The sequence below is a fragment of the Talpa europaea genome (genome assembly GCF_964194135.1).
Source record: "Talpa europaea genome assembly, chromosome: 9".
Taxonomy (NCBI): domain Eukaryota; kingdom Metazoa; phylum Chordata; class Mammalia; order Eulipotyphla; family Talpidae; genus Talpa; species Talpa europaea.
The window spans coordinates 31,217,234-31,236,862 of NC_140076.1; the positions used below are offsets into that span (position 1 = coordinate 31,217,234).

The 19,629-nt window shown below is 40.8% G+C and overlaps 1 protein-coding gene across 6 annotated transcripts in view; it reads left to right on the forward strand.

The window, feature by feature from the left end:
* ELAVL4 (ELAV like RNA binding protein 4) overlaps positions 1-19,629 on the forward strand; it is a gene marked incomplete at both ends in the record, with an annotated part of 89,686 nt that overhangs the window by 20,341 nt on the left and 49,716 nt on the right. For 5 of the 6 annotated variants that reach the window (XM_084242052.1, XM_084242053.1, XM_084242054.1 and 2 more), the window contains one exon: positions 17,523-17,763. In XM_084242052.1, the coding sequence (XP_084098178.1) occupies positions 17,523-17,763 (241 nt within the window). Of the gene's footprint in view, positions 1-17,522; positions 17,764-19,629 lie in introns of those variants that run through there. The other variant, XM_084242055.1, reaches the window with a different exon arrangement.

Here is a 19,629-nt window from a genome sequence, read left to right on the forward strand (position 1 = left end):
AGCCCTCCAAGACTGAGTTCCTAGCGGGCATGGATCAAATGCCTTGAAACTGAGTTACCAAACAACACTATACGTTTAATCTATGCCACTTGTTTTAATTGCTCAAAATATTTATATATAGTATTAGCCAGCTGGACTCAGTTTAGATGATCCCAGTTTTGTTGGCAACATCCAGAGCATCAAGGAGCCAAGAAGGAACATATGCCTTCTTCTTTCTATCAGGTCTGATTAGAGTGTTGACCTTGGCCACAGCAGTGTCATACACAGAACTTCTTCACCGCCTGTTTGATCTGGTGCTTTTTGGCTTTGACATCCACAATGAACACTAGTGTGTTGTCATCTATCATCTTCATGGTGACTCAGTGGTAAGAGGAAACATAATGGCTAGTGGTCAAGCTAGTTTCTCCTGGGGATGCTCTTCCAAGGATATTTGGGTTGCCTCCGAGTCTCGGTGTCTTGGGCCATCTTTTTCTTGTGGCTAGGGACACCTTTCAGAACTGCTTTAGTGGCCTTCCAAGCTTTGCTTTGACATCAGCTTTGGGAGGGGTAGGGTATTCCTTCTTTACTTTCAACACCATCTTCATGAAAATCTATGCCACTTTCTTATTATACCTACAAATATTGAGAAAACAGACACAGAACTGTTAACATGCCCAAGGTCACACTCCTCAACAGGGATGCAAGCCTAAGCAGCCAGGCTCTGGTGCCTGTTTTCTCAACCAGTATGCTATGCAAGAGGTATTTAACAAGTATTTTAAAAGATTTTAATTGAATGGATATAGAAGTAATTACACAGTAGTTTCTTCACTCATTTGTTAAAAAAAAAATAACATGCCAGGCATGTACAGGTTTGAGAGCTGCTACAGCAAAATGTTAAGATCCTCTGGATTTGACTTTTGTTACTTATAGAAACTCTCGCAGGTAGAGAAGTTCTGTGGTGCTCTTATCCTCAGACTTTAGGAAGATTCAGAGCCAAATTGAAAATGAAATAAGAGTTTATGCCTGAAACAGAGGGGATCAGAGATAGAAGGAATGTAGAGGTGAAGAAATAAAAACTCTGAAGATGGCCTTACCCAGAAAACTGAAGGCCCCTGACCTTCAAAATAGTCTTTTGGGACACTTTGAATGAGGGAAGCAATCGTGATAAAGACAATGTAGCTTTAAAAGATGAAAATGCTCCTATGTTTAAATTGATTTTGAAAAGGAGTTATACGAGACAGGTTTAGGATGAGAGCAGAGGAATAGAGAACAGAGCAAGAAAAAGCAGATTTAGTTAGGGAGCACCGGTTAAGGTCCCAGAGAGTCATCCATTCACACATTTATTCTACAATAAAATCCAAAGCTCTGCCCTGGTGTCCAGGATTACAAAAGGATGCAATGCAGCCCTGTCTTCAGGGAGCTCTCAGTCCTGCGGTAGAGGGAGAAAGAGAGACAGCAAGTCTCAAAGCCATGCAGTAAATGTTGGAGACGGAAGTGTGTAGAAGGGACAGAGGTGAGCACCACAGTGGGGATTGAGATAGGCATGTTACACCTCAGTTCAGGTCCCAATCCTGCACCTTGCATACAGGGACTAGTCACTCTTCCTTTTGCTCTTTAACTCTTAGTTTGCTCACCTGTAAAAAGCAGGTGATGTTGGGGGAGGCTGGCAAGGGGCACATCCCACCCATCTCTCAGAGTCTTCAAGAAGATTAAATGGGATTTAAGCTGTGAATGTTCTTATAAAAATCCTTGAGGGCCTCCCCGGTGGTGCAGCAGGTTGAGTGCAGCACTGCGAAGCTGTCCACAGCCTCTGCAGCGCCAGTTGGATTCCCAGCCGGCCAGGGAGATTCCCACATGGGGAGGCAGACCTCTCCTGTCTCACCCGCTGCTCCCCTCAGCAGTGTACTTCAGCCTTCTGCCTGTTCTGCTCCCTGCTCTGTTTCTGGTGAATCCTCTCATCCTTCCGAGCCTCTGGCCTGTACCCCAGTGCTTGTATAAATAAATAAATCTTTAAAAAAAATCAAATCAAATCAAAATCCTTGAGTCTAGGTTGTGATGTAATGAATTCTTATCAGTAACTTTGTAAGGCTTATTCTCATTTCTGCACTTGCTGTGTTTTCTCTGCTCTTCACACTTTTCTAATGGTTCCCTGGAAAATCCTCTGGAAGCCCATGTGCCCTGTGTAAGCTACTCTTTGGGGTCCACAGAAAGGAGGGAGCAGTCCCAGTGTGGACAGCCAGAAGTGCCCTCTGCTAGCAGTATATGGAGCACACTGTGGCAATTTCCTGAAATTGCCCATGAAAACAAGAGGGTTTTCCTTTCAGAAACCAGAGACCCTAATGACTGTGCTTATTACATTTGAAGTATCTAACTTTAACCCATACACAGTAGAGGGTTTTTCAAAAGAGCAAAGCATACAAGAAATTGTGTTTATAAGTGTTTAAAATAGTGCTTTCATTATTCATTTTTTTTAGAATTCACTTAATCCATCCCCCTTTGCTCTGTTTGTTCCTGTCTGGCATTATAGGGAGAATTTATTAGTTAATGCTTGTGAAGTATTTTGAAGATGAAGGAAATAGCTATTGACATAAGTGATGAATAGTAACATTTTTAAGTGTTCTTTTCTATTTCAGAAATTAAATTCCAAGGGTAAATCTTACCAGCTCTTAGATTAGTCAACTTTGCTACCTGCTATGCATTTTCCCAGCACATATTTTCAGAATATTATATCTTGAACAATATATATTATTAATCTATAAATATATTTGTATTTTAAATATAAATTTGTTTTCCTTAATCTTACAGGACCCAGCAAGACAAATAGAATTGTTCACATTTTTCAGATAGGTAAATTTAAATTGTGCCTCAGAGAATCTTAAATGGCTAAACCAAGGCCAGGGCTGGAGCTACCTTTCAAACCCAGATCAGATCAACTCCAAACCTGGTGCACACTCTTGCCATTACACCACTCAGAATTTTGAAGTGAGCTCTTTCCTGTGACATCCATTTATTTCACAGTATTTACCGACTAACAGATAGACAACCTAGAATGGTTTTAATTGGATTAGATGACTTCGTTTTCCTGAGACTGGGTTGCATTTTATGGTGATAGGAGTTCTTTCCTCGGACTGGAGGTTAGAGAAAGGACACAGAATGTGTTTTCAGACTTTAGTTCAAATTGCGGTTCTGGCTGAGTGACAGCAGGCATTGCCCAAAGCTTCATTCCTCCATCATGTGTAGAGTGCCTGGGGTTTCTTCAATGCCTCAGTTTCCTCAGCTGTAAATGACAGTTACCAGCTTTGCAAAGTTGTTTGAGAATTAAGTGAAGTAACATATGGGAAGACACCATTTACCACGTGCTTACTGTTGGAAGTTTGGAAGGAGTTAATGGTAATTGCTTGTCTAAATATTTTCTTGTGTAACCTAAACACTTTTTAATCGGCATTATAACAGGATCTCCTTTAATTGAGACTTTGTCATGTCCTGGGCAGGAACTTAACTAGGCATTTTGTTTGTACTTCTATGCTACCATATTTATGACATTAGGTGGTATTTAATTATTTACTTCCTTGCAGGCAGGTACCCCTTTTCTTTCCTTGCATCTCTGGCATTTCACATAAAGGTTTCTGGCTCATCTAAGGAACTCATTAATGTTAAGGGAAGTTAGCTTGGCTTTTGTTCCTTTGTATGCCTTTTCTTCTTTTAAGAACTAACTTCAGCTATGGGGAGGAACTGTTGGAACGAAGCACTATATTATCTTTATTAAATTGTGACTTTCGGCTCATTTTAAAAGATGCCTGTAACTAAACATGTCTTATACTAGCTTGACAGCAGCTGATTCTGATTATTTGTTAGCCTTTCACAATTTTTTAAAAGATAAATTTCTGGGATAAAAAGATTATATTAAGCATTGGAAGAATTTGCCAAGCAAATTTACTTTGTATCTGTGATTTCCAAGGACATGGTTACCCTATTCAAGGAATAAAATCTTTTCAGTGCTTAGTGTATATACATGTACCATATCCAAGTTAGTCTTAGGGGTATATTAAATTAGTTCTAAAATGCCTTATTTGAAAATTATATATTATGTGGCTTGAATGATGTTAGAAAGCTAATAATTTTGAAACTATCATGGTTTTTAAAAGTCTTATTATTTCCGAATTTTTAAACACTATTTGACTCTTGCCCAATTAGCATGAATTAGTGACTTTTCACAAGTGTTTTTGAAAAAAGCAAAAGATTGTGCAGACATAAGTATTAACTTATTTGTTGCTTAAATCCAAAATTTTAGTTATGAGGCAAATCATAAAGACATGTACCACAGACTTAAAAAAAAAAAAAAATCAGTGAGACAGTAAACAAAATTGAGATAGGGCCTCCCCTGGTGGCGCAGGCAGTTGAGCGACACGCTGTGAAGCTGTCTGCAGCCTCTGCAGCGCCAGTTCAATCCCAGCCAGCCGGCGAGGGTCCCACATGGCCTGGCAGACCTCTCCTGTCTCGCCTACTGATCCCCTCAGCAGTGTATTTCATCAGTCTGCCTGTTCTGTTCTCTGCTCTGTCTCTGGTGAATCCTCTCACCCTCCCATGCATCTGGCCTGTACCCTGGTTCTTGTATAAATAAAATAAATAAATCTTTAAAAATAAATTGAGATAATAAAAGAATCAGGTAAATTGAGAGATAAACTTGGGTTTAAAATAGTGAAAAGTTTGCTGCGAGGCCTCAGGCTCTTTATTCACAGGGGAGTAAAGATTTGGCCCTTGCTTTCTAATAGTGTTACGAAGAGAGGCCCCAATAAATTACAAGATACTGAGTCTATAAAACAAAAGCAGACCCAACTCACAGAGGACAGAGCATATTAGTGGTTCATTGTCATAATAAAGTATTTGCCTCAAAGCAGACAGAAATATTCTGATAGTTGGTATTTGTGATTTTCTTTTTTGCCTCTTGTTCATGAGATTTTTAATAAATATGTATTAGGAGCATCTCCATATTGCAGGAAAGAAAGCGAGAGGAGCTTAAAAAGCATGGCGTTGAATGCTGCCTGACAGTGTCATACAGCCACAAGATGCCCTTGAAGATGGAGCACAGAACAGAGATCAGGGAAATTTTGGCAGCTGCAGTTGGGAAAATAAATGGCTGTTTGTGTGATTGGGCAGATCCTGAAAGCAGGCTCCTGCTCAAACCATGTAATTAAGAAAAGTGGGAGCTTTTGTCCAAGTGCAGAATGTTCATAATATCAGAGTTTGTCAGCAGGAGCTTTTAGAACGGATCAGTACTTTTCACTCCCTGATCCAGGGAATGGTTTTCTTATAAATCATCTTCTCTCTTTGCTGTCTCGTGAAGGTTGCTGTCAGGCGATAAGGCAGACTTCGATTGTAACCTTGCTAGTACATGGTGATTTAGGTGAAGGGGAGACCGAACCAGAGACTGTTTCAAGAAATGCGATTTTTATTCATTTGGGTTCCCATGTGTCCTCTAATGTAGGAACAAACGGAGTGTGGCCAAGGAGAGGCCCCACCACACGGCTCTGGGATCATTTTTAACACTGTGACTCCAAACTCATTTGAAGGACTTGATATTCTCTTTGCTTTTAATCTATTACGTCCTTTTATATTATAAAAGCAGTGCATTTTCACTGTAAAATAAAAAGACAAAAACTTGGAAAATAAAAATGGAGACACCTCTGCTCCTGTTGTTCATTGTTAGCTTTTTTATTTTTCCCTTGTATTCGGCATGCCTTTAGAGTCAAGACAATTTTTATTTGACCTTTTTTCTACATTGATCATACACATTTTCTCAAGTTATAAAAACCTTTATAAACACAATTTTAACAGTTGCCGAATACTGTATCCTAAAACTGTACAGTGACTGACTTAACCATATTTTACGTCGGTCCCTAATCTTGTCTCTTATCTTTTCACTCTTCTAGATACAGTTTCTTAGTATACCTTTGTGTGCCTAGTTTTGGTCCATAGAATTTTGGATTCTTTTCTGAACTTCAGAATGGATCATTGGATCAAAGAATGTAGACATAAGGTTCAGAAAAGTGCCGATCTGTATTTTTTTTATTTTGAAGATAACAAGTGAATATTTGTTATTAGTATAATATTTGTTTAAAGTATACGTATTCAGTTCTCTAGCTAAAATATACTTGGTTTACAAATAAGGCAGTATTCATGCAGTAACGATGCATGTAGTATATGAAGGCTTAACTGAATTATTTATGGTATTTAGAGCAAATTTTTAGTGTAAGTTGCTGATATGTATTTCTTGAATGTCTATGAAAAGTCTCATTTTTTAATACTATTCTCTCTTCCAAATACTTTGTTTCAGTTTGAAATCATATTATATTCATCTAAGGGAATGCCAATCTGTATTCCTACCAAAAAGGACGAGAGACCATTTCACCACACCTTAAAGCTTACAGTTTGTTTTCTGTAAATATGTTGCCCATAAAATAATTCAGAGTTGCATTTCTCTCAGCCCAGGTGGATTCTCCTCCACACTTAACAGAGACCAATCTTCCTCAAGTCCATTTGTCATTCCACAGGGTATCCAAGAGGAATGTCATTAAGGAATAAAGTTCTCTTATCAGGCCTAAAAGTCCTTTTCCCCCCAATGTTTCTTATAAAACGAACAAGGGGAGTCTATAAAGGAAACATTAGACCTCTATAAAGGTACATTAAACCGCTTATGTCCACGTTGAGGTGCCAAGAACCATTCTCTTTCACTCACTGTCTTTAACTTCAGAATGTCCCCCACTAATCTCTTTCCTTTGAATTGCACAGATGGGAGAGCTGCTGGCATTATACAATTCCTCCGAACCAAGAGGAGGTTGCTCCACGCAGGTTTTCTGCTCCCTTATGACCTTCTCCCCACCCCCACCTCCAGCTGTGTGAAGAAAATAAGTATTAATTTTCAAAATAAAAAGTATTTTATGTAGATTTCTGAAGAATTCAATCTGAAGGTGCATAAAACTTAAATTCAGAAATGTGACCCAATGCTTTGGATACAGATACAGACAAGAACACTTGACTTTTTAAAGCTGAATCTCGATGAATTTGTTCACACTCTGAGCCACTAGGCAGGCATTTTATAAATATGTAGTATTTATGTTTACATGAATTGTGCTGCTGGCTATTGTTTATGCATTTAATCAGAAGATAAGTCTGACTTAATCAGTCTGTGGGCAGTTTTACAGATGATTCATTAATGTTCTTTATATGGAGGATGAAGATATATTTACCGTCACAACCGTGTCCCCTCCCAATAGGTATCCATAGCTTATTATTTGGCATTTTGGTTATTTTGTCCACATTAAACATTCAGAGTTTGGGGATTTAGGGGAAGGATGGGACAGGAATTGTTTTCCAATTGATTTTTTTTTTCATTACAGCTAATATTTTTGCAGGAAGCCTGAGAGCTTGCCCATGAAATTATATTAAAATGAAAACATTTATCTTTTTCAAGTATGCCTTTAACAAAGAAAACTAATTGAAAGTTTGAGATCGTATTTATTTATTGGCCGTTTTAGAAAAGAGGTCTGAATTGGGGTGGTGGGTGGTAAAGGAGAGGTTTCTTTTTCTTTATAATGAGGTAAGGAAAGATCACGCTGGCCCTCGGCCCTGGAGAGTTTACCATAAAATGCTGTTAAAACTAAATGAGCAGGAGTCTTACCAGGGCTGCCCCAGGAGGGGCACACCAGAAAATCATTTTAGGTACAAACTGTAGCCCTAAAGAAGGTCAGTGTTTATTTAGGAGGAGAAATGTGTGTGTTATGTCTAGAGAAGATGAAAAACTTGAATTCCTGTGAATTTGAGAATAATGCTTAAGAGAAATTAAATTTTGATTATGCTTTTCATATCCCTGCTCGCCCGGCCATTTTTAAGTATTAATGCCTCTTGTTTTCTCCAGCGGCTGCTGATTTTTTAAAAGCCCTGCCTCCCACCACAGAGAATACGCATGCCTGGTGCTCACCTCCAGTGAAGAAGATGCTATTTCAAAGGAGGGATGCCTTAAGCTTACTTCATTGTTACAAATAGTCATTTGTTTAGGACTTGGGCAAATTTAGACCAGAAACAAAACCGTCAGTTCAGTGTCAGAACCACACAGAATTCGTTCATTCGTATTCCATTTATGTACTTTGGTGAGGAGAGGGAATCATCAGAAAAACACTGAAGAGGGTTGTTTAGAAGAAACGGGGGTATACAGTTTGTTTTAATTATTTGTTTACCTGCCCTCCTCTACCATCCTCCCAGCCTAAACCCTCAAAGGGCTGGGATGAAATAATTTTTGTTTCCCCAATTCCTAGGACAATACCTTGGTCTATAATAGCATTCAATAAATTTGTGTTGAATTGAATACACTTGTTTTAAGGATACACGGAGAATTATTATCACGTAACTTCCTAGAGTAAATAGGTCTTTCAGGTTATTTGTGCATCTGCCCAAAGGTGTTATTAAACTGTCAGCATGTTTTCCCCAGTTGGAATGAAACAGTTTTTCTGGAATTTTCTAGTTACCTTCCAGCAAAATGTACAGAAACGTGTATGAATGACTTGGGAGAGCGCAGGTGTGGTCTGCAGCCAGCGTGCCCAGGCCAGGTGGTCTTTGTGAGTCAGCACATGTAATCTGGTGGAGGGGCAGGCATAGTGATAGTCTCAAAGCTCCTTTTTCTAGAGTTATCATCCCATTCCCTTGGGCCCCATCAATAACATCTGTCTCCTTCAAAGTTAAATCATAACCAGGAAAGCATTGCTTTTAGAAAAAAAAAATTTATACAAAGGAACTTGAATTAAATCCTCTTGCAGAGAAGGAGGGGAGAGTATGGATTTTATGAAATGATGGAAGAAACTTTAAAGAAATATGAAATTGGGGGGGGTTGTAAGGACATTTTTAGTATATTTCAAGGAGCAAAAAGAGAAGTGAGGAATTATTCCTAAAAATAATGTCTGTCTTCAGGAACACAGAGCCTGCTGTGTAATTTTCTAACTTTGGGGATTTGTTTTTCAGGCTTTTGAAAGGCGGGCGAGATGCAGTAGTCTGGCCTGCTCCGCCAGAGTCTAACATACGTCGTGTCAGAATTTTATAAGGGTTAAGTGGGAAATGCCTACAAAGAGAATTAGGACTTTTATTTTTGTTCTCATGAATAATTTAAATCTATTTCTTTAATGGTTCGATTCAGTGACTGCCCTTGGTAAACATTATTCTTCATGCTCTTGGGAGTGCTTGTTCTATTACATAAGGGTTAGCCTTTATACATAAATTTTCAAAAGTCCTTCCATCACGGTAAAAGAAAACACCTTTAAATACTCATTAAAATATTTAATAAAACACATGTGTGTGTCTCCTTGGTGCACACCTGAGATGTTTGCAATCAGGATATCCTTTAGCATCGTTCTAGATCCTAGAAACACTGCCATTTAGAGGGTGCTCAAAGTAAAGGGGAGAGTGTCTGGAAAAGAAGCATCGTGTTCCTGTGACTTTCTTAGGTTCTTTTCTCTTGATCCTTTTGCCTGAACTGAACATCAAGGCCACCCCTCCACCAGAAAACCAGAAGTTGCGGACTGCCAGTTACACCGTGATGGGAGCATCAGGGCCCTGTACCAGGCTCTTGGATGGGGAATGTCAGTAGTGAGCTTTGCAGCCTGACAGCTTCCTGTAAAATGCAGCTCTCTCTTTGCCTCAGGAAGTAAATCCTGAAAGTGTCAATTGGATTAAGATAAATAAATGCAAAGCAATACACTTTATTGTCAGACTGCCATTTTTATGGGGGGAAAAAAAACCAACATTGGAGCAAAGATAGAGTATGGTGGGACTGATGGAATTGGGGAGTGGTCTTGCATAATACTCTTTTTTTTTTTTAAAGAATTTATTTATTTATTTATACAAGCGCTGGGTACAGTCAGAAGCACAGGAGGGTGAGAGAATTCACCAGAGCCAGAGCGGGGAGCAGAACAGGCAGAAGGACCGAAGTACACTGCTGAGGGGAGCAGCGGGCGGCAGGAGAGGTCTGCGCGCCATATGGGACCCTCCTCCGGTGGCCGGGGAGCAGCCGGGGATCGAACCAGCACTGTAGAGGCTGCGGGCAGCTTCGCAACCCAGTGCTCAACCGCGACGCCACAGGGGAGGCCCTATAAAAGATTTATTTATTTATACAAGCACTGGGTACAGTTAGAAGTGCGGGAGGGTGAGAGAATTCACCAGAGCCAGAGCAGAGCAGGCAGAAGGACCGAAGTACACTGCTGAGGGGAGCAGCGGGCGGCAGGAAGGTCTGCGTGCCATGTGGGACCCTCCTCTGGTGGCCGGGGAGTAGCTGGGGATCAAACCGGCGCTGCAGAGGCTGCGGGCAGCTTCGCAACCCAGCGCTCAACCGCTGCGCCACTGGGGAGGCCTTTGCATAATACTCTTACAGAACCTTCTGGCCTTGCTTGCTTTCTGCATGTGGCTTGCTCTCTGCTGATCTGGATCCTTCAGCAGTAAATATTTGTTTGATTAGTGAGTGAATGGATTACAGGGTGATTTGGGAAAGAGGGAAAATGATTCCCCTTTGATTATATTCCTGCTCTTAGCTTTTCTTATCCTACTCCCAGCCTAGTTTCTTGGGGATAGAGGTTTAGCGTTCTCCTTGTTCTCTTCTTCCTATGTAATTGTACTAACGTGATTCATGGCTAACTTTTGTGGGGTATTCCCAAACCAGGTACAGGGCTCTACATTCCATAATACATTCATAATACATGATACATGGGTCTTCACAGCAGTTTTGTGAGGAAAAGTATTCCCTTTTTATACCAGTAAGACCAAAGGATGCTCTGAACCAGCAGGTTCTACTCTCTTGAGACTGATCCACTGGGGATGAGGTGAGAGTGTGTACAGGTTTGGTGGGGGCAATGGACACTAGTGTTGCCAGCATGCTGAGCTAACAGTGCTCCCCCACCTTGCATGGGGAGTGGGGTGGAGCATAGGTGAGTAGGAAGTTGGAGAGAGGGTGGGGCAATTCTAAACTTTTCTATCAAGAAGTGAAAAAGTGTTAGTCTACATAGAGGTTTCCAAAAATGTCTCAGATTTGAGTGGGAAGCATCAGTTTGAGGATTTTAATCTGGACACAGTGGACTGACTTTACTGCATGTGATATGTTGTGTGCATGTACATTTTTTTCTAGAGAGAAAGGAAAAAGGCATTGCATAGATTCTCTAAGGAGACCATGTCAGGCAAATATTTAGCTCTCCTGTTTATAATCCGCATTTGAAATTGTATCTAAATATATCCCTAGAAAATATGAAGTATTCAATAAGTGTGCTATCCTGATCTGTTATATATAAAATGGGGGTGACATTAACACCTTATGGACTTCTGTCTCACAGGCATCTGGTGAACTGTTGCACCTGCATAGACTTTGACTCATTCAGAAGTCTTTTATCCAGAACTACCAACTGCCAGACTCTGTTCTACATGCAGAAGATAGTATAATAATAATTTTTAAAAATGTGGTCTCTGTGCCCTGGAGCCATTCTTTTGCATCTCTTCCAGGTCACCATTCTTGTGAACTGTAAAGTGTTAGAAAAATATGGAGGTATGCACATCTCCACACCTCTATTTAAGTGCATTTTTATGATATAGTCACCCCTCACTCCATTTCCCCTTCCCCCAAGAGGAGAAATAAATCCTCATTCAAATGGTCATGTTGTCACAAGAGGAGTCAAGTGTAGTAAAATGTACACCCACCTGGGCAAGTACCATCTCTGCCTCCAACTAGCAATGTGACCTTAAGCAAGTTGTTTCCTTTTCTAGCCCTCAGTTACCTCATCATTAAAATTATAGGGGTGGGCCTCCCTGGTGGAGCAGTGGTTGAGCGCTGGGTTGCGAAGCTGCCCGCGGCCTCTGCGGCGCCGGTTCGATCCCCGGCTGCTCCCCGGCCACTGGAGAAGGGTCCCACATGGCGCGCAGACCTCTCCTGCCGCCCGCTGCTCCCCTCAGCAGTGTACTTCGGTCCTTCTGCCTGCTCTGCTCCCCACTCTGGCTCTGGTGAATTCTCTCACCCTCCCGCGCTTCTGACTGTACCCAGTGCATGTATAAATAAACAAACAAATAAATAAATAAAACATGCCTAAAAAAAATAAATAAATAAAATTACAGGGGTGGCCTCTGTGGCCCCTGATGTTCTCTGAAATCTGTCAGGCCTCCACACTGAATTCAGTGAGAAACAAGCCTTGTCTTTGTTGTATGTGTAGCCCCAGGACCTCGCACATGCCTGGCAGCTGGGGCTCCACCTCTGTTCTTGACACACACCGAGATGTAGCCATAATGCAAATAAACCCTATTTTATGTGCATGTAACCTGACATGTCCAGGAAATAGTACAACACATTCCTTGGATGGACTATAGAGATGTGATTGACAGGTGATTAGGGGGCCTGGCATGGTGGAGATGGACATGCTGTGAAGGGCAGGAAAGGGTTGGCTTTTTTCCTCAGGAGCACCCTGAGAAAGTGACTGACCCAGCCTCTGCTTCTTACCTCCTCTCTGCAGAGATAAATGACCCTGAGTGATGATCCAGCAGCTGCATGTCTGAGGCCTTTCCTCTTGCTTTTGTTGTGTATTTTGCAGAAAAGAGTAGTGGGAGGGGTAAGGTTAATGCGTTGAGTGTGAGTAATTAGTCATTCAAACCATCGACATTTACAATGACAGCATTTGAGTGCCTACGTTATTGTGCGCTGCTCTAATAGTTTATCCCTGAAATTTTCTGCCTGTATAATGTTTCTTAAAATATATCACGAGAACATAAAAGATTTAATGCAGTGCTTTGTACAACCATTAGTTTGAAGTCAACTGAACCTCCTCAGTGCTCTAGCCTGGCTGCTGACTGTAATTCTGTTCTTAATTGCCATTCAGAAGAGGAAAGAAGGGCAAGTCAGGGGTTTGGAACCTGGTCAGCTGCAAAGTTGGCTGTGAGATCCACACAGAATGTTTCATTAAAATACATATGCACGCTTGAGTAACTGATATATTTATTTGCAATGAAAATTGTGCTGTTGGAATATCAAAGGCCTTAGCCTGAGGAAACAAGTGTTCTGATTTTGCTAAGCCCAGCTCTGCACTTATCGGAGGATGTGATTCCCACCAGAACACATGTTTACCTCTGGTCTGTTTCCCAAGTAGAAATTACAGGTGTCCTCTCTTTAAGATCTAGCACGTAACCTTCAACTGCTGTAATTTCACATTCTTGAGTTCGAAATCTTTTTATCTTGGCAACTTTTCTTGTTTTCCAAGTAATGTTTTAAAATCCTCTTGGTTCACTGTGTGTCAGATTTGATTCTGACATTTTACATTTCTGATTTCTTTTTTAAGCCTGTCTAGCATCCTGGAATGCATCATTAAGACCAGTGAGGGGTCTTATTACATGATGTATATTAACACATTTGCAAATGTTTCTCAGCTTTCAGACTTACATTTTTATTGAGAAAACTCTGTGTGTGTGTGTGTGTGTGTGTGTGTGTGTGTGTGTGTGTGAGATCAGCTATTTCTGAGTATACAAAAGGATAACTGTGTAGCCAGTGTGCAGAGCAAAGAGCTCTGTCTCCATAAGATGAGAATGACTCGACCTGTTCTATAGGTTTGGTTCAGTGAAGTAGCTCTGTACCAAACACTGCATTTCATGGCTCTTTCTTGGCTCCCATCTTTGGACCCAACTGGAGTTGTCTGATTCACAGACGGGACTCAACTCCAAGAGTCATTGTAAATTAGGATAGGAAATCCACATAGAATGTAATGAGATCCAGAAAGATCTGTGTATGAAATTACTTTGCTGCAGACTTGATACATCCTAGGCCTTTCTGGAGCAGGGATACCCGTGGGTGTTCACGTGGACAAGTGCTGGCTTTCACCACACGTGTCTGTGAGGCAAGCATCCAGTGAACAAAAGATGAATCCAGCTGTCAACTGACCTGTCACAGTCTTGGCCCCACAGAACCTCAGCCTGCTTAGGTATGACTTACATTCTTCTTCGTACTCCATCATTAACACCCAAAAAGCCACCCCAATGCAGGATATTTTCTTGGTGTTTGGAGGGGGAGGCATAAGAAGAGCAATGTGAGAAAGGGGAAATGTTCTATAGATTGTAGGACTAATTTTTTGCCATGAAAAGGTCGTCATTGGGCAGCTCTGGGGTTCTGCCAGCTGAGTCTCCAAAATTGGATGTATTCTGTTCTTTGAGCCCCTTATCAAGTTGGCAGTGCTCCTTGTGTTTGTTGCCTGGACACCCCAGCAAAGCAGTGTGGCAGCATAGCAGTGAGGCTCAGCACAGGCCCAGGAGGCTGCTGGCTTGATGGAGCAGGACCTGCTTCCCAGCCAGGAGTTGTGCGGATGCTCCACAGCATCATCTCCAGTTGCATGACCCCTTCCCTGGGCACATTGTCCCCCCTTTTTCCCCTGAGCTCTTGCCTCAAGGGCAGATCAGCTGAATAGTTTCTCTGGGTACAGTTTCTGTCAGTGCTGAGGAGAGACTGATTTAAGATTGTCCTCGGAAGCTTTTTTGCTTTCTCCTGGCTGGCTGGACTAGCCTTCCAGAATCCCACAGTTGATCTGAAGCCAAGAAGAAAAGTCTGGTGATGTGGTATGTGATCATCAGAACAGAAAACAGAGTAACGCTTATCTATGTAAGGCGTGATGCAGAATAAGTCACGATGCCTCTTACGTCCTCAGCACTTTACATATGTGTATGTATATGGGCTCTCATTCTGGAGCGAGCCCTGCGTGGTAGTTTACAGAAAGAAAACTGAGAGAGTATTGAAATAACCTTCCTGAATCACACAGCTAATAAATGCTGGAACTAGAAATTTGAGACTAAGAACTTACTCCTATACCTCTCTGCTTCAGATGAGAAAGTACACACATACACCACACACACATACAACACAGTCTCTGAATGTTGATGAGGATGTGCAGCAACTGGAACCTCAGTACTCTGTTGGTGGAATTATAAAGTGGTACAACTACTTGGAAAAACTTTAATTATCTGCTAAAGTTGAATATACATGTATTCTATGACCCCAAAATTAGACCCTTTGGAATATTCCCAATAGAGAGGTGTGTGTGTATGGGTGTCACCAAAACACATTTGCATAGTGCTCAGAGCAGCATTATCTATACTAAAAATTAGAAATAACCCAAATGTTCATCAACAGTAGAAGAGATAAATAAAATGTGATACTGTCATGCAATGGAATTCTGCCCAGCAGTGAAGAACAACCCAGATGTTATGATATTTGCCAAAATGGATCACTGCCGGAGTCCAGCTCTGGTGAACAGGGTTGAGAGAGGAATCCAATTGAACTAAGGAAATAAAGAAATGACAGGCACAAAATAGAGTTTAAGAGAAGTAGGACCCAGGGGATGCAAGGCCTTTCATTCTGAGCTCAAGCGTCTGTACACAGGCCAGTCTTCCGACCTGTGCTGATCCGTCTTTTAGCCATGACCAGTCTTCCAGCCACGACCCTGATGTTTTCCTTGTCTCAGAACTTTATGCCTTAGGGGTCTCCAACAGATCACAACCAGACACAATGTATGATAAGACAGAAAAGATTATGTATTATGTGAGTCCACAAGATAGAGTTCAAAAACAGATAAAACAAGGCTATAGACTGGAAGTTAAGTGGTGGTTACCATTAGGGGTGATGAGAATGTTGGGGTTGGGGACTCAGGAAGCCTTCAGGATGCTACTCATGTCCTCTCTGGTGCTCTGGAAAGTGGCTACTCCAGTTAGTTGTGTTCACTTTGTGGAGATTCTCTGAGTTGTCCTTTAAGGTGTATACACTTTACTACTTGTGCATTTTATAAAAATGTTTATCCTCAAATTCTTTGAGCAACAAAATGGTAGTGATAATGGAAGCTATTTGTTATCAGAAGTCTGCTAAACCTTGGTTTCCTTGTCTATAAAATGTAGCGAGAATATTTGAAATCTGCTTCACTGCTTTCTTTGCGAATTCCCTGAGAGAAGTCACACCGGGTGATTGGCAGTGACTTTAATACACATCAGTAATTGTGATTAAGTTCCCACCACTGTTTAGGCACTTTACACACATCACATCATCAGGTCCTTCTTACCACCTTGCAAAACAGGTGGCATTGTTCCCATTGTTCAGATGCGGAAAACTGAGGCTCCTTGAGTTTCAGTTTCTTGCCCAAAGAGAGTAGTGAACAGCAGACAATGATGCCTATTGTAAGGATTTGATCTATTTCAGAGAAGGTGAAAGCCATATCTTAAAGGACAAGTCAAAGATGGTGATTGGATGGGGTGGGAAAGTGGGATAGATGGGCTGTATTTGAGCAGGAAAACTGGGTGCAGATCGAGATTCTACCCAACTTTCCTGTGATGACAGAGAAGTCGCTGGATGCCTCTGGAATTCATCTCAAACACAAGAGTTTGAACTAGATTTTATTCTCTTCCATGCCCAATCACAGAGTGATTGGGGAGAAAAAGTGTTAAATGACTTTGCAGCTCCCCTTCTGGCTCTGTAATTTTGTCACTCTGTGTTTGCCATTCCATACAGGACAGCTTCATGACCTGACTCCATGAGATTATACCCATTTTCCATCAAAACCTTATTCTAGTATCATCTCAATACTTCTCCTGAACTCCCCTAGCCTGTGAGCAGGGTTAATTGCTCCTCTACTACTTTCCATCATCCTGCAGTCTGTGTATCTGTCTGTGTCCTCTAGAGAATTATAAGCTTCATGGGGGTAGAGATTAACGCATATTCATCTCTGTATTCCTTTGCATGCTGCCCAGAACAGTTCATATAGTCACAGGAATCTTTGCGGAATTAAATATTTAAATCCAGAGAAAGTCCTTTTTTGAGTAATACAAGAGAGTACAGCCTCTAGCTCTGCTGGACCTGAGGTGGAGACCTTTGTGTCTTTTATTAAAGGTTTGGGAGAAACAGTAACAGAATGATTGGGGAGAAAAAGTGTTAGATGACTTTGTAGCTCCCCAGCTTGTGCTTATGAAATCTGAAGTTTGATCAGTGATTAAGCATCAGTGAAAATCTAAACCCTTCCCATATGGAATGGCCCCATTTAATTTAATGTCATTTTACTTTATGAGATAGTTAATAAACAGGTACTGTATTTGATCTTGTGAGCATAGCCCTCTATATTTAGCTTTTTCAGCTTTAATGGAACTATAATTTTAATCATGATTATTACTTTACATTTTAATTATAATTTGGTGTGGCTTAAGTATACATTTCTGAGAGTGATTGTGTAATGAAAACAGGAATTAGCTTTTCATTAACAAAATAATGGGAGAGTTCCCACTGCATTCTAGTCTGTGTTCAAAATCTATGGGCTAGCCTAAAAATAGCAAGGGGAGTTTAACATTTTGGTTAAAAACATGCTTCTAAATTGGCTGTGTTCACAACCCAGTCTCTTATTCCATCTTGCTTTATCTTGTTCGCTTTCCTTTCAAAAAATAAAACAGATCTTGGAATAGACTTTGTGTCTTTGAGATTTCAAAATGCTTATTTTATTTTTCTTATTTGTGTTTAGATAATTAGCACCATGGAGCCTCAGGTGTCAAATGGCCCGACATCCAATACAAGCAATGGACCCTCCAGCAACAATAGAAACTGTCCCTCTCCCATGCAGACTGGGGCAGCCACAGATGACAGCAAAACCAACCTCATAGTCAACTATTTACCCCAGAATATGACCCAAGAGGAATTCAGGAGTCTCTTTGGGAGCATTGGTGAAATAGAATCCTGCAAACTCGTGAGAGACAAAATCACAGGTATGCACTTCAATATATTCAAATCTTGGGATTTGCAGCTGCATTGTTCCGTTAGCTGTGCAGATCTTAGCAGAAAGGCACAGCCCAGCAATGCATCTCAGTGTCTGTCTGCAGTGTGTACCCTGTATGCGAGGATAGTGAGGATATGCAGTCATAAACCCATGCGTATGTGCATTACACCAAACCATATTGCAGATCAGCCGGACTGGGAAGGTAATGAGGGTTTTAGAGCTTCCTCAGCTTACTTCATGTGAAATAACTCTTTGGTTCAATCCCCCTTTATACATAATCAACCACCCCTTCCCTTTGTTCTTTAGTTCTCAATCCTGCCCTCCACCCTCCCTACAGTCCATGCTGGCTTTTATCTATTTCTTGTTTTCCTCTCAAACATTTGGTTTGCATGGGTCTGAAACAGTGTTTTAAAGGGGAACATTCTGGACTTGTAGAAGGGAGATATAATTGCCCATTGTCCCTCAGGAGAAAAAGACCCTAAGCATACGGTCATTATTCTGGAATAAAATTACTCTACAGTAAGAGGGAGATGCTTGTATTTCAGGATTTCTTATTGTTGTTGTTATTATTGGTACTTGTTTTGAAGATACAATTTGAGAAGTTAATGACTTGCTACTTGAAAGTGCAACAATTCATTTCAATTCCAATAATTGAGATTTTTAGGTTCAGATTTTTTTTCCTAACCATTTTGGGGGGACTAAAGTTTGCCAGACACTGATGCTATAATTCTTGGTTGGGGGCAGTTTTCCTGTAATGTTGTTGGAAGTGAGGGCTTTTGTTTTTTAGAAAAATTGTGGGCTACATCATGAAGGCAGAGAAGCTGCTGCCCCACTTCCTAAAATCATCCACACTCAACCCTGAGTATTTGTTTTTGAGGGTTGACTTTTGTTTTCCTTTATCCAGACAGTTTAATTGATGAGCAACTGGCCTATTTAAGAGAAAGAAAGCTAATTACAATAGGGAGATACATCATGTTGACTTAAATCAGCGAATACAATGTAAATGTGTGCAAGTAGCTATATATACAATTCCTCCGGTTCTTCTAATTCACTTGTGAATTTGCTCCCCATATAAATTAAGTACTTCCAAAAATAATAAAACTAAAATAACTGCCAGAAGAAGTATAAGTCACATAACTCTCCAGCCATAATTTTCTCACCTGAAAAACTGGAAAATAGTACTTATGGCTCAGGGCTTATTATGAGCATTAAATGGGAGACTGGATAGATACTTCCTAGCGCAATGCCTACTGAGTAGCGGTATCTCAATAAATGGGAGGTGTTATTACTATAGATGCAGTTAGTATGTTTCTAGGAGAGTCACTTGAACGTGATATTGAGGTCTCCAAATAGGACCAGGGCTTTGATGAATCTGTCCCAGAGCACTGGGTCATTCAGCCTTTAACCGAATTGCCTGTGCTCTCAAAAAGTCAATGTTTAGATTCCTGAATAATCTTTATATAATAGGATGATAATTCAAACCAAATTAAAACCAGTTAACCATATGATTGTCCTCCTACTCTTGTATAGAAAATGTATTTTTGGTGTAGCCTTACCTTCTAAATTGAGATTCTGCCGGCTATATTAGTGAATATTATTAATCACCTTTTCAAAAGAGTTTCCTCAGAACTATAGTGAGAATTTTGAGAAGTACTGATTCATGGTGTTGTTCCTTGTTTTCTAAAGACACATGTTTAAACAAGCAGATTCCTTTACTGAAGGAATGCTAATTTGGTAGTTCACCCAGTGGATTTGAATAGGAGTGACAGCTTCGGAGACAGCCTTTAATTTGGTATACAAAACCAAAATTGTCAACTTTGGTTTGTTTAGCACCCTCTCCAGCACAAGCAGAGAC